This window comes from Ischnura elegans, chromosome 3 (assembly GCF_921293095.1).
Source record: "Ischnura elegans chromosome 3, ioIscEleg1.1, whole genome shotgun sequence".
Taxonomy (NCBI): Eukaryota; Metazoa; Arthropoda; class Insecta; order Odonata; family Coenagrionidae; genus Ischnura; species Ischnura elegans.
In genome coordinates this window covers 36,321,803-36,348,695 of record NC_060248.1, presented here as the reverse complement: position 1 = coordinate 36,348,695, position 26,893 = coordinate 36,321,803, and the positions used below count along the sequence as shown (strand labels likewise).

At 36.3% G+C, this 26,893-nt stretch overlaps 1 protein-coding gene across 3 annotated transcripts; it reads left to right on the top strand.

Annotated features, from left to right (window-relative positions):
- On the top strand, positions 1–26,893 carry LOC124155663 (bleomycin hydrolase). Of its 3 annotated transcripts, none has more exons than XM_046529676.1 (10): positions 1–112; positions 2,828–2,937; positions 9,054–9,211; positions 9,291–9,443; positions 9,518–9,610; positions 9,689–9,826; positions 12,208–12,456; positions 14,382–14,608; positions 23,627–23,747; positions 26,052–26,893. In XM_046529676.1, exons 2-10 carry the CDS (start codon positions 2,916–2,918, stop codon positions 26,265–26,267), a joined length of 1,377 nt encoding a protein of 458 aa, XP_046385632.1. In that variant the 5' UTR covers positions 1–112; positions 2,828–2,915; the 3' UTR covers positions 26,268–26,893. The 3 variants fall into 3 exon arrangements, with proteins under 3 accessions (XP_046385632.1, XP_046385631.1, XP_046385633.1); XM_046529677.1 differs by lacking the exons at positions 1–112; positions 2,828–2,937 and adding exons at positions 8,244–8,470; positions 8,635–8,658; XM_046529675.1 differs by lacking the exon at positions 2,828–2,937.

Genomic DNA, 26,893 nt, shown 5'->3' with positions numbered 1-26,893 from the left:
TGTTGCCCGCATATCGCAATGAATACTTACCGTTCAAAAATGCCGAGTGCAAGGAAAAGAGTTCGCTTTAGCTTTCCCCAGGTACAACTGGATAGAAACTCCAATCCAAATCGTAAGTTTCCGTACTTTCAGCGATAATTACTAGTGTATGTAATTACTAATGTATCTGCTTGCTACCATCAGTGGCGTAGCCAGGAATTTCGCTCGCGGGGGGGGCGGTCCAAAACCAGGGGGGAAACTTTTTGAAAACAGGGCACTAAGTAATGGATTTAAAACTAATTTTAACACTTTTCATAATCGAAAAAGCATAATTTGTTAAATAACCATTTTGTAAATTCCTGATTTTTCAATATTTTATTTTCTTTTATGATGGACAATAATTGTGTTTTTGTATTTTGGCCCCCCGGATCCCCCCTGGGTACGCCACTGGCTACCATCTCCGAATTTCTTTGTTAGCGGTGATGGGAGCTACCGCCCAACAATTCTGCATGCTATGTATTGTTTTCACGATCCTCATCACTTAAACTTTTCATAATATTGCGTATCTTTCAAGTTAGCATTTGAACACACAATATATTCTGATTCTCAGTCATAGCTAGAGACGTGCAGCTACCCTCCCCCCAAAAAGTAAGTGGTTGATGTATTATTTGATTTGAACCTACGGGAAATACGGCACGAGATACCCTGTCCATGTGTAAATCCTGTCCACGCCCATATTTTGGCCCTCGGCGAAAATAAAAAGGGTGTTGCACCTTTATTTTGGAGCTCCTTCTCAGATAGTAATTGAATGTTACCTTTCATTCCTTGACAAAAGTATAAAGGAGTGAAGTACCGATTAACCTCCAGTTTTTACCAACCCTTGCTTGCTATACGCATGCATTCATTTTTCCATCTTAATATGTTTTTCCTTAAGAGCCGGTTTTAGAATGTACAGATAAATTTTTTGGAGTATGGATACAGGAGCCAAAGAATTCTTCCATTTATGGCAGCTTGTTAGCATTATTTTAATATTAACAGACGGCCATAAATGTTACGTATCGTTAACTTTAATGTCATTCTGAGCTACTGAAAAAAATATTACTGTAACCTAATAATCTATTAGAATAACTAGGATAAATAAGATGCTTAAACAACCAATAAATCACATATGAAAAAGAAGAAGCCTCCAGCCAGAATCAGACAAGGCAGGGGACGATAGGTGGGGTGAGGGGGAATGGGGTGGAATAGGGCAGCCACCCCCTATAATTGCTGGAAAAATAGAAAAGGTTGATAAACATTGGTTTGGATCCCTAATGCAAGTTTTAATTTCACTAGCTCAACAAACATTATTTTAAGATATTTGAAAAGGCATCTTAAAGGCAATTGTATAAACAAGAAAATTTTCATTCAAAGGTATTGCATACCACCAAGGCATCATGGAAAGTAGTGAACCTCCCCCAACCTCCTACGTAACAACGCCCTTGATCCGACTTTGCCTTCAAAATGGGAGAAGTAATTGTAATAATTTAAAAGACATGGCCTAAAAAATAATTAATTGTGACCTACAGTATAGATATTTCAAAAGACACAAAGTGCAGAAATGGAGAGCAACTTAATTTCAGGGTTTGTGGTACCAAAATCGCCAGCATGAGGCTGGATCTCGGGTGAGCTCTACTTTCATCTATCCTAGCCTTAGTTTGAATTATCTAGTGAGCACTATGGAGCATATTGTATTATTTCAGAGTGTTCAAAAACTATCTTGGTGAGGTTTGTGAATTTATTGACAGCGATATTGCTTTTTCTTCATGGAAGTAAGTACTAAGTATCTCAGAAGCTGAGATGATATTTTCAGTTATCTTGAAAGTTAAATTTAAAAGTGACATTTTATTTTTGTGAGCAGTCTCATTTCCAGACTTTTCTTTTAACTCCTAATCTGCAACCCTACCTTAGCCCTTAGAAATTATAAGTGCCTAGTTCTTTGATAATGATATTCTTTTAGCCAGCTAAGCAACCAAGGTGTCATTCCCCTCAGCGGAAATTTGTGGATCAAACCTTTCCACTCTTTCTCTTAGTTTCACTCTGTGGAAATTTCAGCAGCTCAGGGGAGTGATGCCTCGGAAGTTTAGCAGTCAAAAGTACTAGACCGAAAATCAAAGTATCCAGGTTTGAATACTGATCAAGGTGAATGATTTTTCTCTGTAGAATTTTTGCCCAATTTGTGCATAGTGGGTGACTCCATAAAGTTATCACTGTGGCTAGTCCCGGTATACTCAAATTTACATCCACGTTAAGTTTCAAATTGTGTCTTATTGAAACTTTAAAACACTGCATGGCAGGTGCGCAGCTAGGAATTAAGGGTGAGGGGGGGCATTTGGAGCAAATAATACTGGAAGGTCTGGGGGGTATGTAATGCCTGCCAGGGTAAGCGGGAGGTTGATGCTCACCAATGAGTACTCACTATCAAAAATGGCTTATTAGCATTTTTATGCCAAGTATTACTTCAGTTTTTTTCCTTCCTATCCAATCCAGTGAAATCTAATGCCAGAAATGCACTTTCATTGTCAGTGCATTTTTAGTATTTAATTTTCCTAATGTCAGGAAGTCTTCTTCAGGGTCAGGGTCTCTTGCCACCCTAGGAACATAGGTAGCAATAATAAGTCAATCTGTGTGGAAGATTTGAGAAGACTTTCTGAATTTTGTGATGTACCTATACCCATATACATTCAGTATGACCTGATATTCATCTTTCATGTTCGATTTTTGATAATTTTTTTGTATTCATAATTTACTTTTACCATTGTTGTGACTACTAAAAAGTTTATAAAAACAAATCTTATTTTCTTCATAGCTTTTGAATATCTTCAACTCTTACAATGAATGCGTGTGACTAACAATGCCAATCAACCTGCCCTCCAACTAAGTATCATCAAAATCCAATGCCAGATATGTACTCCCCTTGTAAGTGAATTTTCTTTATTTAAAATTCAAAAATAATTTTGTTAAGTTTCCTTTCTTTTCATCATTTGTTGGAAGTATGTAGTACAATCTGTCGAAGTAGATATGTAATGATATCAATTTTACTCTGATGGTATTAACTAGCATGGAGTAGTTTATTGCATTTAAACTAATATTTTCAGTGCCCACTATCACTGACATATCTATGGTTTAAAATGAATGCAAATTCACACCAAGAAATTGCATAAACGCTCAATAATCACCCACCGAATCATATCCGCTCATCTACATAGCCTTTATTCTACTAGATGAGCGGATTTGATTTGGTGGGCGATTGTTGAGCATTTATGCAGTGGAGGTATCGATTACTTAATAAAAATTAGTATTTTTTGATCTGAACTAATTATAATAGAATTTAATTCAGGATTTAGAGCTTTTCAGATTAAAGTATACAATTATGCTATTTTCTTTTTATGTATTCATGGTAACTTAATTGCAACCCTCGGATATTGTAAGCGGGTGCCACGGCTACCACTGTAGAGGAGTGTCTATGGCTATGAGGGTCAGTGAATACGGAAAATTTCTCCCATAAGCCAAAACAAAAGTCTTTTTTCCATAAAGCTAGCAATTCAGCTCTTTCGAAATGTAAATTTTAGTAGATGATGGAAGAAATTTTATTTTATAGGTGTGAGCCCTTGTTATAGGTTGGAAAAGAATTCGATCGGTTAAAGGAAATACCATGGGGCCTGAACCTACCGATAAGAATGATTCAACAATTCAATCTTGTATTCAATTATTCAATAAATGGACAGGGTTATTTAAAACTTCTTTACATTTACAAGGAAATCTTACTTATACTTATGAGGAGATCACCCCTTCTTCCCAACAAAAGGGTTGGAGTTTTAGGTCAACCAACTGAAGTGTCCAACTGCAGCGAAATGTTTTCCAACCGACGGTTTCTAACCTGTGCCCTGATGACTAACTTTCATTCCAAACTGCAGATTATGGGGCTGGAAAATACTCCCCTGGTTCCCCAAAAACCCATGTATTCATCCCTAGGTCTGTTATTTTAAGAGTTGAACTGGTGATAGGCTAGGGTTGTGGCCAGGGTTGAGATAGGGTCAAGCCAGAAGTCTGAGACAGAGTTACCAGCTAGAGTTCCTAGTCTCCAGCATTTTGAGTTGGAGGATTTTGAGCAGTCTTTTGTGCAAATGTCCTTAGCGTGGATGTCATGCGGCTAAGTCCGCGGGGTAAGATTTCCGCAGAGGGTATATTTTCAAGGGAAGGGGGGTACTTGAAAAATGCCACACAGCTGAAGAATGAGAGATTTCTTGAAACATGATTGAGAGGGTTGGTTAGGGAATCAGTGCCTGAGCTACCGATCCCTCAAAAATCAGATAAACTTATCAGATTTGAAGAGAGAATTTTTTCTTCATGGAAGTTACCTTATTTAAAACTATTGTCTAGTTTTGATGTATAACAACTGGGTCCGCTGAAAGTTAAATTTTATGTGCCAACATGATGTAAAATGCATTTCCAGGCATGTCATTTTTCAAAAATTTTCCCGGACCTCCAGTTGCCGGAGAGGAGAGGGGGAAGTCGTTTCCCCATGCCCCTCATCCCCCTCCAAAGCATATTACTAGTTATGCCGCTGGACATGCGCATTAATTCTCTTTTACCTTCCTAATAACCTGTCTACTGTAAGTCATTAGGAGCCACCATTGGCCATATCATGTCTCATGATGTATCTGTTCAGTTGTCCCCTCTTCCTCTTGAAGCTTTAGAAAACTTCTTTTTTTCCCACCACTTTTTTCAGCACTTCCTCATTACCTATTTGGTTGATCCATTTTATCTTCATCATTTTTTGGTAGCACCACACCTTGAAAGCTTCCACTCAAGACTTCCTGCTGCTTCCAGTACCCATGTCTTGATCTCACAGGGAAAACTCCATTGGTACCATTTAATGAATTGTTTTCTTACTTCTATGGTAGTATTCTCAACTGTACGCAGACACTTTATTTTGTGGAATTCTCTTATTTGCCTGTGCTATTGTACTGGTAATTTCTTTCTAGTGGGATAATGTGGAAAATATGATACCTGTAGAAATAATGCTAGTTAAAAACAATTTATGGGTATTCTACTTTTCTCCTCTCACTCGGGCTGATCCTGGTGTTGATGACAGGGCTTGCAATTTCCTATGATACTTATAGTAGAGGAGATTACCTGTTTGACTCCAAGTAATGCCTCTATACAGGATGAGTTGAAGGGACAGAGTCTGATGAAAGTATTTCCATCTTTGTCGCATGGAAAACAAGGTCCACATGGGTATGGACAGCCCTACCTATTACTGTATCCCAGAAGACATGGAGCAAAATAGGTAATGAGTCTTGGAATCTCATAAAAAGGGACCCCCTCCTCCTCTAACAAACATCCACAAATTAAGAGAGGAAGAAGATGAAGATGGGGAAGAATAAATCAAAAATGAATGTTAAGATAGTGATGATGGCAAAAGGCTAGATAATATCACACACGAAATGAAGAAATGGCTACACCATTGTATGCTGGGTGAAATATTAGTTGCTCATGTTATTTGGGCATACTATTTATTGCGGTATGCAGTGGAACTACAGGGTTCATGCTGTTTATCCCTATAGCAACAATCAGCCGGTGGGAAATTATATCTGAACTCAATGATGAAAGAAGGGCAAAAAACCTACAATATTGAGGGCACATCTTAGCACATTCTTAGTACAATCCCTCTCCCCACTTAGCAGACTCAATATTGATGGCATGGCATGAGCTAATTTTTGGCATTGGCAGCATGACTGCACCAAGTTTTTAGAGAGTTGAATCTGTTTTTAATGGGGAAGTGAGGAACACGTAGTAGGACTTGTAAGTGATCGTGGTTATGGAGAGAGAAGCGCACTTATCTCAGTAACTTTGACGTGATCCTGGCTGACCAGAAACCAGAGTTCACAATTTCTAGGATGAGGAGGTGAGAAGAATAGTCTTTTGAAAACCTTAGGTAGAAAACAGGACAATTTAATCGATCACATCGTGAGATACGAGAGTTTGATGAAATTCATTGTTGAAAGACAGTTGGAAGAGAAAAATGGCAGAGAGAGGCCACAGTTGAAATACATAGAGAATGTGATGAAGGATATATAGCAGGAGAATTACGATGGTGTTAAAAGATACCCTGATGGGAGGATTGAGCGGGGAGCTGCGTCAAACTAATCTCAGGATTGATGGCTGACAATGACGAAGGAGAAACCGATTAGATGCTTAGAGAGTAGTATGTCTTTCTAAGAAATCAAGTATTATGTAAGAAATTGGTAAGAAAATGGAGGAGAGAAAGAAGTGGAAGAAAATGTATTAGAGCAAGTTAGAAATAAATATGTATAGGGATCCCTGCGCCTATTCCTAACTTGATTTCAATTGATTTTGACCAAAAAATGGATTACAGATAGAAATGAAACAACAGGAGAAGCTTAGTTGAAAGGGCAACTTAATGAAAAAGAAAAGCTGAAGAATAGATAGTGCCCACTATGCCAATGATGAGGTCAGTGCTGGATGGAAATATGTAAATGATATCATACCATACCAAATACTTCAGTTTGTAAGGGTGGATGTTTGAAATGGGTAGAGTTCTGAGTAGTTGGGAGGAATGTGAGGAGAATTTGTATGAATGTAGGAACAGGCCTTAGAGATTACACATGAGCGATTAACACTGTAATTGTTCTGGGTTTGGAGTCGACTTTTAATTCTCGTAGTTGGTAAGCTGGCTGCAGAAAATAGCCAAAAGCTGGCAGCTGACATCGTCCAAATGGTTATGCAAGTATTATCATTTTGGCATTGGACCAATATCAACAGCTTGACGAGCTTAAAACAACTGCCTGGCATTACAGGCCACTACAGGCCCTTTTGTCGTTTTGCTTTTTGGGTAAACACTTGGGAAAGCTTGGGATGTAATAATGTTCTATTGACACCTATTAAATTGGTCAGTTGTATTTTGATATGCTATATGGCTACTTAGTTGTCAGTCAGCAGTTTTAGATATTTTACATCATATGTATAGGACCAGTGAATTGGAGATTGTCAGTGGTGGATCTATGAGGGGGGGGGGCTAAGGGGGCTATAGCCCCTAGGGGCACAGCTAGGGATTAGGTGCAAAACACTGGGGTGTCTGAGGGTGTGGAACACCCGCCAGGGTAAGCGGGAGGTGTGGGGACTCTCCCCTAGAAAAATTTTCATATAAATGGTTCAAAATGGTGAGATTTACGGCCTTCCGAGGGATATTTTATTGATGTTTACACTATTCTATAAGTAATATTAATCCAATTAAGTGAACTGGATTAAACTTAAAAAATTATCTGAGCTCAGGGGGGGTTTTATCCCCCAAAACCTCCCCCCATGGACATCCAATTTACACCACATAGCAAATTTTTGTTCGGACCCGCAATACTTCTGGGTGTTTACCCCATACTTAGCCCTCCCCTTGTCCCTATCCTGGTTCCGCTACTGGAGATTGTCACAGGTCCGTGCAGCCGGTCACTCAAGGATAGTCGAATGAGCATGTTAATTGATACACTTCTTCCTTTCTCAGTACCTTCAAAAGAGAAAATCCCGTATGTCATACATTTATTGAAAGTAATGAAATTTATGATGGGTAGTAACTCACAAGTCGACCATTCATCATGGAGTAAAAGTCTCTTCTGAATTACCCAAAATATTGTATCCCATTAATAGCAAACTGCCATCATAACATTATAGTTTATTTTAAGAGGTGTTATTGATTTTCTTGTGGGCTATGTTGTTGTACCATTCACATTCAGATCTGTCATGAGGAAAGGCAACTCTGTTAGAGTGTTGGTAATTGCTGGTATCGCTGGGACGTTCTTGGAGTGAGGTTATAGGCGTGAAAGGGCTATCAGCCAAAGTATGGTGCTCAGAGAGTTTGGCATGGATATGAGAACCAGTTAGGCCTTTTTAGGCAATATAACTGATTTTCCTTGAAGAGTGAACGCTTATGCTGCTACTATGGAAGAACTCTCAGCATGATCAGCAATTGCAGGCTAAGAGTTATCCACTTTTTTCGGTGAACCGTAAATTATGGGGGCTAATCTCTCATAATCTCGCCGGTTCACATTCCTCTTGATACCTCAAGCGGTTAATTGAACGCTGCTCTTTGAGTTCCATTGCATGATAAAGACCTTTTTTCTAATCAGTTTTGCCTAGGTGTCCTATGGGAGTTTTAGGGAGCTAGCGATTACGCTGATTCAGCATTTCTATCCTCCAAAGTTTGCGCCATCGTTGCATTACTTACTAAGCGTCACATGAGGGGTGTTATTTAAACTGTTGATGGCTATAATACTAACCTCTAGGCATCCATTCCTACGTCAGATGAAAAGTAAATCTTTTAAAAACACCCTCTTATTCTAAAAATAGCCTGAAGGTTGACCTATCGGGACAGTTTCTCCAACAAACATTCAGCATCCGCATTTGCATAACAGGTGTAAGCGGTGCAGGTTACTTGGTACGATATGATTTTCATGAATATTATTTCTCTGTATTAGGATATTCCTTGGGTTATCAGCCTGAATCAATCCATTTAATTTGTTTTTCCTCTAATTAGGATATTTTTCGGCTAAAATTGATTTTCTCCATCTGTTTCCTTACATGAATCGCTGACTAACGTAGTTCATACAGCAAATATGGTCGGATGTAAGTTATCTTGTCACCGAGATGTGCATGTTTTTTTTCTTGTTTTGATAGGAATACGTCCTTCGAAGGATTGCGGTTATTTTATTTAAGATAATGGTCTAATCCTATTTCATGAAAACCCTACCTTTTAATTGCTATTCGTGTAAAACCTGAGTATCCTTCAACCATATATAGTCGTCGTTATCACTGAAGTTCTCAAGATGTTTTAATGTTAAATATTGCATTGGTTATCTTGTCTCGCAGTTTGGTTTCCTATGATGAAGCTTAAATTTTTAATCGGCAGTTCTTCGAAAGACGTCTTGAATCCCATTTTCTTTCGCTTTATCTGAGTTATGTTGTTGTACCGTTCACATTTATTAACACTAATTCGATAAACAAAACTGTTCTTACCTCAGCACCGTTGAGCCCGGAAACTCTCCAAAAGTTTCGATCCAGCTTTTATTCGGATCATAAGAACATTTTGGCCCAAAATGTATGCACCCGGGTTGATCCTTTGGAGGCTTGTTTATCAAGGAAACACCTTGAAGAAACCCAACATGTATTCACCCATAAGGTTGGTTCGTTTTGTTTAATTCTTTTTAATGAACACCACTGATGAATATTGAATATAATTTGTTCGTTTCAAATGACAGGTGGAAGTTGAAGGAAAACCAATGACTAATCAAAAAAATTCTGGCAGATGTTGGATCTTCGCAAGTCTGAATGTCATACGTATACCATTTATGAAACAACACAATATAGATGAATTTGAATTTAGTCAGGCTTATTTGTTTTTCTGGGACAAGGTGTGTATAATGATTTTTATGCACTGTGGTTCAAAGCTTTGTTTCCCATATTAATGGTCTCCCTACCATTTCAGATTGAGCGGAGTAACTACTTCCTTAGTAATGTTGTAAATACTGCTCGGAGGGGTGAACCTGTGGATGGAAGGCTGGTTTCGTTTCTTCTACATGTAAGCTATTTTCATGAGGATAAATTAAGGCACATCAACGTTCGATTCAGTCGGTAATGTGTATGCATAATTTCATAGGATCCTTCTTGTGATGGTGGACAATGGGACATGCTTGTGAACCTAATCAATCGGCATGGATTAATGCCGAAGAAGTGTTTTCCCGAATCATTTAGCTGTGAATCAAGTTTAAGGATGGACACGATACTTAGGAGTAAGGTGAGTAAAGTTACTGTTATTCTAGGTCAGTGACAGGGGGTCCCGAGGGCCCTTGTGTTCATACCCATATGTTTAAATTGTTGTCTGTGCGATCACCAGGTTGGATCGCATTGCTTCTAAGAAAAGTACCAATACGGTCATTATGCGTGCTTAAAGTAAACTATACATTAAGAATAATATAGAGAATGCACCGAAATTAGGAATGTGACCTGCATAACCTGGCTATGCTCAACCATTTACTAGTTAATCCTTTTAAATGCTGATAGTTCAAAGACATTCTCCTTAGTGATCTGGATCTTTTATGGGTAAATTAAAACCTGGTTTGGCTAAAGATTTACTTTTCCAGGTGTAATTACAATTCTATTTATCATTATCAGAAATCTTGTAAATGCTGAGTATGCCCCTTAATCAGAATCTTGCTGCATCCTTTTGTAATGGCTGATGCTAATTGTAAGACAAAATCGTAATCCAAATGGAGATGTTCTATGATTGAATCATATATCTTAGGTATTTTTCTTTTTGTACCACTCATATTCAGTCTATAACAGTATCACTTCATCGTTTGTTATTTTAGTTAGCTTGTTTTTATATATGCCAAACGTAAAAATGGAATTGAATGAGGTTGTATCTCGAGAATAGGCTTCTAATGTATACACCCTATGGTGAATCCTTCTTGACTAAAATATATGTCAGGTAAAATTACCTAAGTCTGCTAAATTATTTTGCTGTACCCCAGTAATAGAAGTAGATCATTGTGTGCAATATTTCTTTGAGAACAATTTTCAGTTTGGGATTATGTATGCATATTGACTGATAGGCTGTAAGGGCTATTCAGTGGTGTTGGAGTTATCAGGGAATCACATTGAGAATATTCAAGTCTTGTCTTGGTTACACTTCCCACTAAAAAATCCACATGTAACTCAAGAAGAAGAATTATATCCAGGTATTCTATTCTACTTGATCCTGCTATAGCGGATGCTTTTCACTAATTTTTATGTGGAATGTCTTTTGAATTTTGGTAATTTGTGTAACATGATTCTATGCAGGGATGGGTTACTGATTATTGTAGCTAGTAATCATTATGGTATACCATAGGAAAATATACATTATGTAATTTTGAGGCTTTTCTCACTTACAACGTGGAACAACCCTCAAAGTTCTCATATGCACCTCAACTGTGATCTTCTCATGGAATAGGCATTAAACCTTTGAGGTGGTTGTTGTTTATTGTCCCTAGATTGATAACTAGTGTCCTTTTTTGGAATTCCACTTTCATAGGTTTACCACCAAAACATACCAGGTTTTTGTAGTCATTACTTTCTCAGTTATTCATATTATGGAGCTGGCTGTATCCATTTCTTACTGCTTCAACTTATAGCCCCACGTCCTTTCAAATTCAATCTGTCAAGTATGTAGAACCATCAAGGCAGTTACCTCTCCATCTAACTTCATACAGCATTCCATTAAAATGAATAACTTTTTTACATTTCACCAATAATAATAATTATTATTCAAGTATTCAACTAATTAAGGTAGGTTTGCTTGGAGCATTTTCAAATCATTCAGGTTGTCTCTATATTCCCTTTTTTCTATTTATATTGAAATCCTATTCTTTTCGTTCTCCACCTTTCATGCATTCTTTTTATATAATGCATCAACCAGTGCCTGTACCTTTTCTGCCAGCTGACTGATCAATTCCTTTTAAACTGCAAACCTCACTGATTTAAACATTAAATCTCATACTCCCGCATCAACTCACCCCACCCACTATTTCTTCAGCAAAAACTGATTACAGAAAAGGTGATGGTAGACAGTTTCCATCGATATGAGATTGAGTTTTGGGCTTTTCAAGGCTGAAATATCCATGTAAGATTTCATTCGCGAAGATAATCTGAAAAGGCTCCCATTATTATCATGAAGAGGCACTTTTTTTGTGGCATATAATTTTACTCATCATATCAGCCTCTTTTTCTGTTTTTTCTTTGAACATTTGTACAATGTACTTTAGGCAATTCCTCCTGCCAAGTGTTACTTAGCACTATTTTTGGCATTATTACAGCCTAAAAGAATGAATATATTTTCCCTACAAATGAAAAAGTTGTTGGTGAATTTTTTTCATTAAGAACATAATTTGACATCCATTTGTGATTTTCAAAATGCAACTGTGTAAAATAACTTAAACTGGAATTGATATTTTTATGTCTACGTAAGAGATAATGGCATGTGCGATAGGAAAAATTTTGGAAACAAAATAAGGCACCTATATTTGTGGTATCACTTGTGGCAGTTATGTACATATCCTTTACTTATGAATCCATTTTGTCTTCTGCAGCTCAAATCTTCAGATGTGGGTCCTAATGAACTTGTAATTCATTTTTCAGTTGCGTGAATACACCAAAGTTTTAAGGGATTTAATTGATTCGGGTGCCAGTGATGAAGCAGTACAGGAGAAAATAGAAGAGCAAATGTCCGAAATTTACAGGATTGTTGGAATTTGTTTGGGTATTCCATCAGAGACATTTACTTGGGAATACTATGATAAGAATAAGCAGTACAATAGTGTTGGACCAGTCACTCCTCAAGAGTTCTATGAGAAGTATGTGAAGCCTTGTTACAATGTTGATGATAAGGTAAGTGAAAATTAACTTTCAATAATCAAGTGAAATTGTTTTATTATTGCTTTTACATGGTTTTAAATGTGGATTCTTAAAGAAAAAGTTCATTTCTGAAATGGAAAATATAAAAAAAAATACCTCTTAAGCCTAATTGATGGAATTAGGGTAATTTCTTGAAGAATCCTCCTCTAGTGTCAAGCGATTCTTGATACTTGTGGAATGGTGACTTTGCAGCAACTTATTGTGAGCAATGAACGGGATTTAAACAATCTTGCCTGCGTATTTCTCATTATTGAAAAGAAATATCAACTATACCATTAAATGATCACCTACTCAATAAAAAATCATCGCTTGACTCACTTCTGGGTTGAGTAAGCACGCTTGAATCACCCATATTGGTGCGCTGTTAGCCCAGTGATGAACTGCTTCGGCTGATGTTTTGGCACAGATGACATCACCGAAGCTTATTCAGCTGTGGCTTGGGGGAGGGAGTTTTTGGCACACTTTAAAATTTGTTGTATTTATCATTGAATATCTTACGTTGGAAAACTCAAATTGAAGTGCGGTTTTCTTTGTTGAATTCAGAAAATAATTTTCTGTCTGCCTGTGGAATAAAAATAGTCCATTCAAGTTCCCCATTGAACAGAAAAAGTAGGTATTTTCTTTTCCATATTATGATATTCCATGGTGGCTCTGACACTGTTATTGCATATTCTAAGTAACCCACAGAAACAAACTTTTCCTGTTTCATATTTCTAAAGTTGTAATGTAATGATTTTTCAGTAAAATATGCACTTGCCAAGCTGGTCAACATGAGACACAGAGTTGTGGAGGCCACTTAATTAATTATTATGTATATGCCCATAGAACTCTAATTAACCTCAAAATGATTAAGACTTTATAAAAATGACGCAGGGTGTTCATTGGATGCTGATGAGTTCCTGGCACTCTAAGGATTCATTACTTGGATAATCTCACTTTCTAATGTATTCCTTCATTCAATTCCCATACTCAGTGGCATAGTGAGGGGTCTGGATGCCTTCCCCAAGTACAATAACACAATTACTTTGCTTCATAAAAGAAAACAAAATATTAAAAAATCGTGAATACACTAAAGATTTCTTTGAGGATTGATGTTTTATCCATAATGAAAACTGTTAAAAATAGTTAAAAACCCTCTTCTTAATACCCTGTTTTTCAAAAATTTCCCCTACTGGTTTTGATCCCTATGAAATTCCTGGCTACCCCACTGCACATTCACCATGTGAATAGCCAAGGAGCTGAAATCAATGGGCGATGAAAGTTCACAGTGTCCATAATTTTAGATGCTCAATAATTTCTCAACTGTCTTTCCAGCTCATGATCATTGACAAAAAAACAACCACTTAAATGCCCTCAAATATTTATACCAATTTATCCCTTTACTTCATACATATCAGGATATAAATTGATGAAGAAAGGAAACAAAAATAATTTTTAATCTGTTGTGTATCTGTTGCCTCCCATGATCTTCAATTGGTGTGGAGGCCATGGTACTACAAGGCACATTTTGTTCTCTGAAATTATTTGTGCTGGTTAGAATAGTTAACAAATTATTCTCTCATCTTAGATTTTTCGTTATCTAATGTAATTTATGTACCAACATTTGATTGATAATCATTTTACATCATTTTGAAAGATTTCCTTCATGCTCAAGCTGCGGTGGAGGTTCAAGTCCTCTCTTGTTAGCCTTTAGGTTACCAATTTGAATCCCACATAGGCAGGCTTTTTATCTCCCTGAATGTCGCTGGCTGAGTTTTGTTGTCTGGAAAGTCTGTTTCAAGAGAATACATACCTACTGCCTGGTCCAAATTCCTTATTGTTGATTTAACGCACATTTAAAGTAATCATTTTATTGTTCCTTTTTACCTGAACCTTATTGACTGGACTAATTATTTCAGGTTTGCCTCGTTACTGATCCCAGGCCAACAAATCCTTATGGAAAGGCTTACACTATTGATTGCCTTGGTAACGTAATTGGAGGAAGAGGTATCATATACAATAATCAACCTGCTGAGCTGCTTATGAAGCTTGCTGCAAAGTCCATTAGAGCTCAGGAAGCAGTATGGTTTGGGTGTGAAGTCAGCAAACGCTTCGCCGGAAAACAAGGGATTGAAGACATTAATGTGTAAGGAAAAGTTTTATGCATTCACTTATACATCATGGTAATTATGTAAGTAGATAATTGGAGGAGTGAGTTAAGGGTGTTATATAAACCAGGGTATAAAGTTAAGGGTGTTATATTAAGAGCAGCTTTTGTTGACTATTGTGACATTACCAATAGTGAGTTTACTATCAACTCTATAGTACAAGTTTTCACAGATCATTGGAGAACAAATGATTGAGGTGAATTGATCAATCATCTCTTCACTGTTATTTTATTAGTATTGCTAATAATAATCGGCTCTGAAGTGCCTTAAAAAGAGGCAATATTATCCTCCCATTCATGTGATGAAGACAGCAAACACTAAAGAGTTATTTTGATAACTTTCAATGTACAGCCTTTTTCTTTACAATAGTGTCAGTATTTGTACAATAACCTCACTAGGGCCTGCATAAACTCAATCAAGGAATGATTTTTGTTAATTTTAATCACAAATGTTCTTGCTGCTTCTTTCCCTGTTTGCCGTGCTTTCTTAGCAAGGCCAATTCTGCTTAGCGGAATCCAAACCAAAGATTTATTAATGGTTTCTTGCCACAATAACTCATAGTAGGCTTAATTCATTTATTTTTTGGTTCATTTGTTTAGTACTTGGAAGTTGTCACCATTCTCATGAATATTTTCTTTAAAGTAGAGATGGGACGTTCAAATAGTCGAAACACGGAATACCTCAAATAATGAGCTTTACACTATTTGATACTCCATGACACAAAGTTATTCATTGTTCAAATTACGAAAACACAGCACAGATCTTCCGTGATTCTCTTTAAATCCGTAGAAAATGGTTGGGTCTTGCATGAAGGTTTGCACATTTGGTTGGTTCCATTCTTTAATTATAAATGTGATGTTGGGTGGCGTTACTGGGTGGAACTCCGTCATGATGCACAAATATAAGAAAAAAAAGACTGCTGTTCCACAAATATATATTTTATTTTGTGGGAGAGCAAAGTCTTTTTTTCTTACCGTTTGTGCATCTTTAATTATGTTTTTACGAAAACTTATCATTGAAAGTAAGCTCTAAAATATGTAAAATGCTGATGCCTCCAAGAGAAAAACATTACGAAGGATGTATGTATATGTTCAGATGCAAACGTGATTGGCTGTTCCTTTTCCGACTCCCTGTTGCATGATGAAATTTATGTTTTACATATTCCAATTATAAAGTTATTGTCAATTTTTTATGTAAGTTTTTCATAAATGTAGTGAAGCATTACTATGTAATAATACTCCCTTCTATGTGCATATAATAAAAAAACAAAGGAATTGGGGTACTCCATGCACGCAAGTTTGATGGTAATACATAGTTGCATCAGGATTTAGGAGCCTTATTGAAGTAGAATGACTTGCAAAGTGTTAAGCATTTTTTTTTTGTTTTAACTGTCGTTTATATTTAAAATTGGCGGAAAAATGCATATTCAGTAATGCAGCATTCGTTATCCAGAAAATGATTAAATATTCGTATTCGAGAAAAATGCTATTCAACCCATCTCTAGTTAAAAGTGAATGGACAAAATTTCCTTCAATTTTAATTTTTTAGGTTTTTTTTCTGTTAAGTACCAACTTTTGGGGCTCAGCCGTCATTTATAAATTGGTGTTTCTTGTCCGTCTCAGCAAAAAACCCACTAGAAATATAATTAATTAAATGATGATAAGATGGTATTGTTCATTTTATTTATATTTATTATCTCCCATTGATATTTAGGGCCTCTTTCCAAAAATGGATTTTATTTTCTTCTGTCAAATGAGATTTGTTGCATCCATGATGAAAGAACGCAAATGGCAATTTCCACACTTTTTAATTCCAAAACTTTAAAACCGACCCAGGTTTCCACACATCGTTTCATTTTCAAGGGATACTTCAAGACCTTGAACATGACACAATGTGTTGAAACCTGGGTCGGTTGTTGAGTTTTGGAATTAAAATGTGTGGATATTACCATTTGTTTTTCATCATGGATATACCGTATATCTCCGAATATAGTCCCCCCCCGAATATAGTCCCCCCCCCCCCAATTTTGAGACCTCAGTTTTGGGAAAAATTTTAAAATGTAAAGGAAGGCAATTTTTCTGTGGTTAGCAAGTTAAGATTCTAGATTCGATAAAAACTATTATTTTCTGTGAAGATTAAGAACAAATCTGTTCACATATTTTCCATCACAACAAAATAACTACAGGCATCCCCCGAGTTACGTATGTCTCGACTTACGTAAATCCGTATTTACGTAAGTGATAACCGTATTTCAAATGATTACGTTAATTTTCGAATGCGAGCGCGTAGAAGTAGATATTCGCTCGTACAAACTATGGTAGAAAAAATATCGAATAGTTATCGAGTTTTTTACGTGCTAGAAATAACAAAGTGACCCTTTTTTGTCATTCCTCGAAGGAATTTCCATTAATTTCTGTAGAAAAATCGCTTATAAATCCCAAGTCAGCAATCAACGTGAAAATTTGCAGTTCTAGCAATGGAAGTGGTTATGCTCACTCCTATACCATACAGCTTGTTACACAGCATACACACCCAAACTCCGATTTTCAACTATTTAAAAATTGTATCCTTAAGTTTGGACATGTCCATCTGTGGAATTAAAATAAATTGAAGTTCAAGCAGAAATCTTTATTGCGGAAAAGAATTGTTTAGTACCCACGTAACGGGATTGAAATTTTGAGTGTTGGTAATGAACGCTGCGAAAAAGTTAAGAAAAAGTTGACACACGATGTTAATTGCGTAATTGTTTACATGTTTCTGGCGGAAGATTTTATTAAGCTGCATTTTCTTGTTCTCTCATATTGTGTGTAATTGTAAATGAATATTGCTTCATTGAAAGCTTTTCCCCACTAACTTTGTTGCACGTAAATGACGGAGTTGGCTGAATAAAAGCTCACTTTTATTAGCTTCGTGCATTTGAAATACTCTTCGATGTTTCCAGCGAAGTAAATATTCAAATGTTGACATTTTCACGTTATTTTATTGAGATATGAGAGAATGAAAGTATGTTTCCGTGCGTGAAAGATTGTGGATATATGCGTGTGAATGTATCTAAGAATATAGTAATTAACTGGTATTTTTTTGTGTTATTTGCCCGTAATCCTAGACTCTCTTCCTACGTGTATTAACTGTGACCGTGAAACCACCAGATTCATCGATTAACGTAATATATTAAAGGCAGAAGATATAATGACTATAGGTAGGTAGACAATGCATTCTTTGGGCCCTTATATCGCAGTATAACATAATGAATCAATTTAAGTACATATTCAGTTTAGTAATGTAGCGTTGAGATACCGTACTTTCCCGAATCCACGCGATCGGTCAACTCTGGGAATAATATTACGCATTTTGATTGGCAATGCTCAAGATACAACTATCAGACTATATTAATGTTTATTGATATTGTATCTAATAACGTAAGAATACGCGGAAAAGTTAATGAATATCGCAGTGAATTGAATGAAACTTCACCGAGAATTTACTGCGCATTTCTCCGCTGAGAATTCGGAGCCCCAGCGATCGAAATGTCTGAAGCACTAACGCAAAGGTTCGACTTACGTAAATTTCGACTTACGCAGAGTCTGCCGGAACGCATCTCTTACGTAACTCGGGGGATGCCTGTATACCTAAAACATGTTGTGATCCATTGCATGTATCAGTAATTTATAGTTCCTTAACCAGATGTAATGAAGAAATGAGAAATTTTTTTAAGTATCCAAGGCTATTGTATTTTTTAAACCTTCACAAATTATTAATATTTTTGATTTCCAAATGACTACAGACAATGTCAATATATAAGCTTTAACTTAAAGCCCATAAACAGTATTGCATTTGGCCCTGAAACTTCCTTAGATCCAGTGTAACACACCCATCAAGTCATCACAAATCCAAGTGACCTGAAGAATTTAGGAAATCTAAATAAAATTGTGTTAAATAAATTATAAATATTATAAAAATATTGCTATCAAATGCCTGCTAAGCAAAACAATTAAACTACAGGACTTACAAATATCAAAGTAATAAAATTAAGAAATAAACTTTTTCAACAAACATTAAAACTAAAAAAAAAAATTATATCAATTTTCAATGCCTCGTCGCGAATCATTGCATAGGTTACACAAAGAGCTTCTGCTCTGCATTTGCGCACAAATTCGACGATATTTTCCTCTAATTCTTTGAATCTGCCGCATCGAGACCCCCGAAAAGACTTCCGCGATGTATTAGCGCTTTGCAAGCGCTGTAAATACTATGATTTACGGCGTATTCTGCAACGGCTATTTTTAAATTGGCATCGAAACTCCGTCTTTGAAGGCCTCTAATCTGCGGCAGGATTGATCCTCATCTTTCTACTTGATCCATCACCGCACTGTTGAACGTAAAATTATTTTTAATAAAGAAAATATCGCGGAAATAATTGCGAAACGTTATGCGACGTAATTTATCGATCCTATTTACCCTGACGAATTGAAGATATTCCTCAATAAATTGATTACACTTTCGATGCTGAGTCGCTGTATTTCGATCAAATGCAGTAATGCCGGCGCTTCTGGTTTAAAGTCGTCGATTATTGCGCCTTTTCAGAAACAAATGCATCACCTATTGCGCATTCTTGTCCAGCGAAGGCGGTAAAGGAAGTGGTTGTAAACACGAACCGCACGGGTAGGCATGGGCGGTACTTGAAAAAGTACCGGTATTTTTGTGATGAGTATTAAAAAGCAATATTAGTACTCTCCCGGTAGTACCAGCTAAAAAATACCGGTATACCGGTACTTTCATAATTGATAAAATATGTTAATAAGTTGAGATTTAACGATTGTATTGCCCTAATTATCCGGTATTTCGGCGAATTAGCGTAATATACAGAAAGAACACACTGAAAAAATCATGAACTGGATTTTTTTACAAAAATTTATCGGAAAAATACATGAAGGATAGAGTCTCTAATAGTGAGAAGGGTGATAGCGATGAAGTTTTTAAAGGCAATGATTTTGGTGCATACCATTAAATTTTGGTGTTTTCCTGGCGTATATGAAGTGTAAAGGTCTCTTGGGTATCAGATGACTTGTTTTCCTAAAGCCACCGGTTTTTTTCAGACTTGGGCACAACATTAGAACGTCTTCTGCCGAGAACTTATAATGAAAAGTCTTCTTTTTCAAAGAGCTTACGCTGTCAGTCTGAGATTACCAAGAAAAAGCCCCTCTAAAGTTAAGATATTTAATTTTATGATTTTACACAACAAGAATCGGTGTTAGTTAAGGCTAAAACACTGCGATCGAATAAAATTTGACGTGTAGGCCTCTGTTTCATTTATTTCAGATAAAAAAATACATACATGGAGCGCGATAACTTTGACTTTTCTTGCCTTATTTGAGTAAATAAATATCTTCTATATCAATAATGATAACACTTGTCTCGAACTCACAGTTTAGTAAAAGTGCCGTTAAATGACTAGAAAACAAGGAAGAAACTAAGGAAGGAAGACACATCTTAATAATTAAGGAGCAAAATAAATTTGGTCCTCTTTTGGTGGTGCACTTCATTGGTTGCATGTAAAATAAAGAGAAACGGATGAACATTGTTAATACATTAAAAAAGTTGATGGCTATTTTAAATAAGCTTAGCCTATATCATGATAGCACCGCTATTTTTCAGTCTCTTCCTACGTTGATTAACTGTATCAGTGCTTATACTATCAGTTTAAATTAATAAACGGATGGTATTATTTTAAGTGAGCTTAAATACAAGTTGTGCACTTATTGCATAAGTCTGCATCTACATTTTCTCGTCTCTTGTTATGATTTCTTTAGAAATATCCTTGGCATTAATTAAAAAAATTCTTGCTCAAAGTCATTGTGAATTTGTGTTTATTTCTTGGAAATGGCCTACTTCGCTTGATATATTATCAACATTCAATTATTTAAGTAGCTGGGTATAAAGTTGATTGATAACACATAAGATGGCAGCGCCGTCGACGTACCGGTATTTCTAGTACCGGTAGTACCGCTAAAAAAATACTGGCCGGTACTACCGAAGTGGAAAAAAAATAATACTCGGTACTACCGAATACCGGTATTTTTTGCCCATGCCTACGCACGGGCACATGGACGTATAGTAGCTACGGACGCAATGAAATGCTAAATCGTCACGAAAGGTTTACTTTATCTGTTTATTTTTCGCAATTATTTAAATCGTGTAGTTATTAAATGAGCGACGGGTACATATACTATTGATTCAAATCTAGTGTTCGATTAATGTAATGATAGTGTGTGTTTAGTTTTCATTTTAATTATTTACTGTTTTGCGTCATTAAGTGATCAGTGTCGATTGAATTATTCTAACAATACTTTTCCAAGAAAAATTAGCGGCTACCCGATGGATTCCGTGAAAACGCATATTCGATATGCTATTTGAATCGGAATAATCGTATCTGTACAACATTTGTGGTAAAAATTGTCTTAATTTCTGGTAAAACGTGGCAGTATTTACTAATATCTCCGATTATAATCCTCATAAATATACTCAAATAGAAAGACTACGAGAACATTAGCCATTATGCCGTTATTTATTACTTTATGGTCACCTTTAGTATGCTAAACTGGATTATACTCGATTATAGTCCCCCCCCTTACTTTTCCGCGGCCATTTTTGGAAAAAAAGGGGGGACTATATTCGGAGATATACGGTATGTATCACCAAATCAAGCCAGAAATAATTTTATAGATTTTTTGCATTTTGCATCTAGAAAAAAATTCTGATGCATGACTGAAAAGGAAAAGGAATTGGGAGTGAATATCCATGGAGAAAAAATTAGCATGCTAAGATTTGCCGATGACATAGCCGTTATAGCAGAAACGGAGAAGGATTTGAAAAATATTCTGGTTAATATGGGTAGGGTAATGAGTAGGTATCAACTGAAAATAAGCACGAAGAAAACCTAGATCTTAGTATGCAGCAGAAGAGAAGAAGTCAAGACCAACATTAAAATAGGGAGGCAAAATCTGATAGAGGTGGATGAATTCTGTTATTTGGGAAGCAAGATAACTAGTGACGGGAGAAGCTAGAAAGAAATTATCAGCAGAATAGCCCAGGCGAAGAGAGCATTCCACCAAAAGAGAGACCTGCTTACAGCAGGAAACGTAAATATGGAAGTAAAGAAACAATTTGTAAGAACCTACATCTGGAGTACGCTCCTATACGGAAGTGAGGCATGGACAATGGCTGCAGCGGAGAAAGCAAGGATAGAGGCCTTTGAAATGTGGTGCTACAGAAGAATGATGAAAATCAAATGGATCGACCGAGTTAGTAACGAGGAAGTCCTAAGAAGGGTAGGAGAGAAGAGAAGCCTCATGAAAACCTTAATAAGAAGACGGAACAACCTTATAGGCCACATCTTGAGACATGATGGCCTGATGAAGACAATCGTCGAAGGAGAAGTGGAAGGCAAGAATGGAAAAGGAAGACCTCAAACAAAATATATGGAACAAGTAAAGAGAGATATGAAAGAGAAGAAATACGTAGGTGTGAAAAGATTAGCTGATAGGAGAACTGAGTGGAGAGCTGCGTCAAACCAATCCTAGGATTGTTGACCAGTGATGATGATGACTGTTAAATAATTACTGCCAATTTTATTTCTGTTAAAATCTCTTAAATTAATTGAGTAAATATTACGCTTTTTTGTCATTAGTCAAAATCACTACTGTATCTCTAAATCTGCCTCCAGTGATGTCATTATTGAGTAGAAGTTTTTGTTGCTATTGAGTAATTCCTGATAGTCATATATGTATTCTGAAAGTCTATAATCCTAAAATTTTGCATCCCATTAGTTTTGGTAAATAATAATAAAGAATTCCGTAATCACGTACATACGTTGAATGCCACAGATTGTGGTCACTCACTCCTCCAACTCTCAAATTTGTTGGGTTGAATGTAGAAATTAATGACTCCATGTATAGCATAACTATTAGTTTAACTTGGGCATTTATTAAATACTAAAATGTGAATACCTCCATTACGCAAGCTCCACATGAATACATGTCAGAGCTTGCATAATATGCATGTAGAGCATATTATGCTGTCATGTATTCATGTAGAGCTTGCATAATAATTTGAATATCCAAGCAAACATTTGGGAAGTTAAGTAACTGTGACTGCATTTGATGAAATAATGACTGACTAGTCCTCAGCACATCTGTATAGAGTTGCCTGCAAGTGCACTTTGAAAAAAGAGGAAACATCAGCCTTAACCAGGATTTCAGTTTGATTTTACCACTGTCAAATTTAAGCACCTTACATGAGCTTGCAGGTGACTCCCTTACGTTGCACCATGCATTCCTTTTTATATATGTACTTGTCTAATTGTACTAGTCAGCATTTATTTCTTTGGATAATGTTAATGGTGAAACCCTAGCTGTCAAAGATGTGCTTTTAGCCTTGAGACTGTGGTGCTATACACTCAGAGATGCTGACTGGTGGAATTGTATGTGTGGCTGCATGAACCATCATGTCCTCTAAATTCAGCATAACTCTGCAGAGGAAGAATATGCATTGATAGCTTTAGTGGTAAAGCACCTGAATGGATTTTAGAGGTCGAAGGTTGAACCTTGGTCAAGGCAAATGATATTTCCTTTGTGGAATTTTAACAATGACCGACTACTTTGGCACACTCCTTTATTTGTAGTCATAAGACCTTCATAATTGCGCTATAGAGAAATGGCAATCTCGAATTTATGCAATTGTTGTTGTCCCACCTCCAATTTAATAGAATTCTGAAGTTTATTGCAAATAATTTGATGAAAATTCATGTTACTGATGCACCTGTTTCAAAAATGTCTGTCCCAAACTCTTTGGAAAATTTTTCTTAGTTTTGGAAAATAGAGGAACCTCTATTTTTCAAAACTATTATAGTGCATTGGCAGTGACATAGTACATCTGAAACATAAATTTTCATTTTTTTGATGATGATTAAGTTAATGTAAAAACTTATTTCTTTTTAGACACGACTACAAACTTGTATTTGGAGTTGATGTGACCATGGGCCTTAGTAAAGCAGAGCGTTTAATGTTTGGAGAGTCAATGATGACTCATGCCATGGTGTTTACTGCAGTATCCTTGGATGTGAGTATAATATTTTAAAATAATATTTACAATTGATGCAGTTAATGTGTGAAGATTTTGAATATGATAGACTTATATTATTGATTATTGAATGTATTGCTCTTAGCAAAATTATGACTTACCTGGACAGTTGTAACTTTCTATGTTCACGACTGTCAGTCAGTATTATTGATCTAGCCAGGTAATTAGAGGTGACTGATTTTCGAGGAAGATTTTTAAGAAGGGAAGCATAGCAAATTTACTTATAAACCTAACTTTTCTCAAGTTCTTAGGTTTATTTTTTTCTTTAATTTAGGTATGGCATATGGCTGTTTGTATTCTCTGTGAATCCTTTTATCTTTCTCCAGCTTACTGAAGATCTCCCTCTCCAGTATGATTTTCAGCCTTTCAGCATGTAGACGGTCCCAATCTTCAGCCTCCTCCATCCTCTAGCCGTTAGGTATTTTACCCCCAATGCACTCTTCTTTCCTACTTTTTGTTATTCATGTTACCTTGGTTAAATCTCAGTTCATCTGAGTATATTCTCTTTGCTTCATAATAGTACATACCTTGATAGCACTTAAGGATATCTGCATGTTTTGACAAAAACTATGGAATTTATTAAGGAATACAATGGATAGATTTTGAGTTAATCTCAATAAGATTATTTCTATCTGTTGAATGTATGTAATAAAAAGTAATATAGTAAGTATAGGTACTCGAAGACATATGAAATATTATTGTAGAACAAATTCATGGTTGTAAAATATTAGTTGCAGTAAAGATTCAAAGATACAATGTAATCCTATATGAATACTTGTTCATGGAATAACCATGGACTAGCAAATGGTATACTTATACATTCATCTGGAAGTGAACACATGCCTGTGGTTATTCCTTCATTTATGTCTCAATGAACGCTTCAGCATTCATAGTTCTGACTTTACCCTCAAGACTATGGTGCTGTGAGCATGCATCCTAATGGCTATTTATTTCCAGCAGCAAAAAAGTGTCTTGGAGGAGAGGATGCCTTGATAGTTCATGTGGTAGGATACCTGGTGCGAATTTGAAAGGTTAAGGCAAAACTCACCTTCCGGTGGTGAGCTATGCTCTCACCTCTTCTGACCAATTTTGGCAGAATCACTGCAGGGGTGACACGCTATCTGATCAAAGCATGTTCAATGTAGGAAATTGTGTAAACAGTAATCCTATCAATAATTGATGGAGTTGGTTTATTTTTGTGCTGATAATATTATCATGCTTACATATCTTCTTCCTGTCCATTAAAATCTTGTCGTTGGGTTTATAATGTGTCATTAGGTGCCTACTATTTGTGAAAAGCATAATTTATGATAGATATTAGTTATGTGTACATGAATTGTATGTCTCATTTCAGGGTAGTGCCTTTATAGCTCGGTGTCTAAATATCTTTTACAGTACTCTCGTTATTACGAACAACCCTATTACGAAGTCCTCGTTATAACGAAGGAAATCATTGGTCCCGACGAAACGGCCTATCCAATCTATGGTATGAGAAACATTATTACGAAATTACGAACTTCAGTCCTGGTCCTGCCACCTTCAAAAAGAACTTTATTACGAAGTTCCAGGTATAAGCAACGGCATTTAAGCGGATATACACTTCTCTACATTATAATCATTGCGCTACGTTTAAGTTCTCCTCGTGATTTGAAAATTATGGTAATTTCTTCAGTAGGAGATACTTTAGCATGCGTGCAACATCATATTATAAGCTTCATTCCTGTGGAGTCATGGTGACCCACTCATTACCGCTCGTAAATTGGACGTTAAGTAAGTCCTCTTCTAACGAATATACCATTTACAAATTTTCGGAGATAATGAAAATTGGAAAAGGTCATGCATGCCAGAAATTTGAAATTTGGTGCCTTTTGAGTTGGCTGATTCGATGTTTGGAATAAGGAACTCGCACTTAAGGCATAATCTGAATAAGTACCACTTAATCCGAGATGAAGTCAGGAACTGTTCAGTGTTTTGCACATTATTCTTTCCCGGGAATGTTGATTTTTTCAGCTCTGGCTGCGTCGCATGCCCAGCTACATCAGTTTTTCATGTTAGTGAGTTCACACAAAATTGTGATGCAGTGTTGCATTGTGCAGGATAACTGTGCTTCTCGATGCCTTTATAAACTAAAGATTCCCAAAAGAAACGTTCATACTAACTTTGTTATTATGAATCTCCGGTTTTTCGGTCCTGTGAACGTAATAATGAGAGTCTGTTGTATTTTCTTTGGCTTGGAATCTGTCACTGAGGTAAAAAGATTTTAATTCATATTTCTTTTTGCAGAGTGAAGGAAACCCAGTGAAATGGAGGGTGGAGAATTCATGGGGAGATGAACGAGGTGAAAAGGGATTTCTTGTGATGAGTAGCGAATGGTTCAAGGAATTTGTGTTTGAAGTGGTCGTGGACAAGAAGTTTGTGCCGCAAGAAGTCATGGATGTTTTTGAATTGAAGCCCATCGTCCTGCCTGCCTGGGATCCAATGGGGACCTTGGCCAATTGATGTGTGCTGAAGTTAATTACTTACCCCTACCTCGTTACTCTCCCTTTGAAATGGTTTACAGCTCAGTCTTTAAAAACCATGGGGATGTGGACTTAGGTGTAATTTCATTGCTAATTTACAAGCTTAGATAAAATTGTTTATAACTGAGGGTATATTTATTGAGGTGAAGAAAATGAAAAACATGGCCACAAGAACGAAGTATCAGCTGGCAAGGAGTTTTGCTTAGGTTATGTGGATTTAAAATATTTACCATTAACCACTCAATAGTTTTGTGCCATTATAATGGATTTAAGGTTCAATATGTGCCAGAAGACATACTACATATTTGTTTTTTAAGTTTAATATAAAGTGATTAGTAGTAGATTTATGAGAAGTGAATCAGAAAAGTCATTCTGTAAATCAAGCACTGATGCTCTACATTTCTTTATGGCTTTGAGGATGTTTGAAATGATATTCCGATTGGTTAATGCATATTTCATGAAATTATCTTATTCTTATGATCAGAAGTAAAAAATTAATGCATTAATGACCTAAGCGAGCATGTACTGAAACCTAAAAATCTAAGGGCTGAGAACTGTGAGAGACAGCTGTAAATCGCTTTTAATACAACAAATATGAAGGAATTA

Bases quoted from the DNA above. Each gene is read 5' to 3' on its own strand.
- LOC124155663 (XM_046529675.1), top strand. From the start codon at position 19: ATGAATACTTACCGTTCAAAAATGCCGAGTGCAAGGAAAAGAGTTCGC. The intron at 9,212-9,290 runs GTTGGTTCGTTT...TTCAAATGACAG, and splicing joins AACATGTATTCACCCATAAG to GTGGAAGTTGAAGGAAAACC. The intron at 12,457-14,381 runs GTAAGTGAAAAT...TAATTATTTCAG, and splicing joins GTTACAATGTTGATGATAAG to GTTTGCCTCGTTACTGATCC.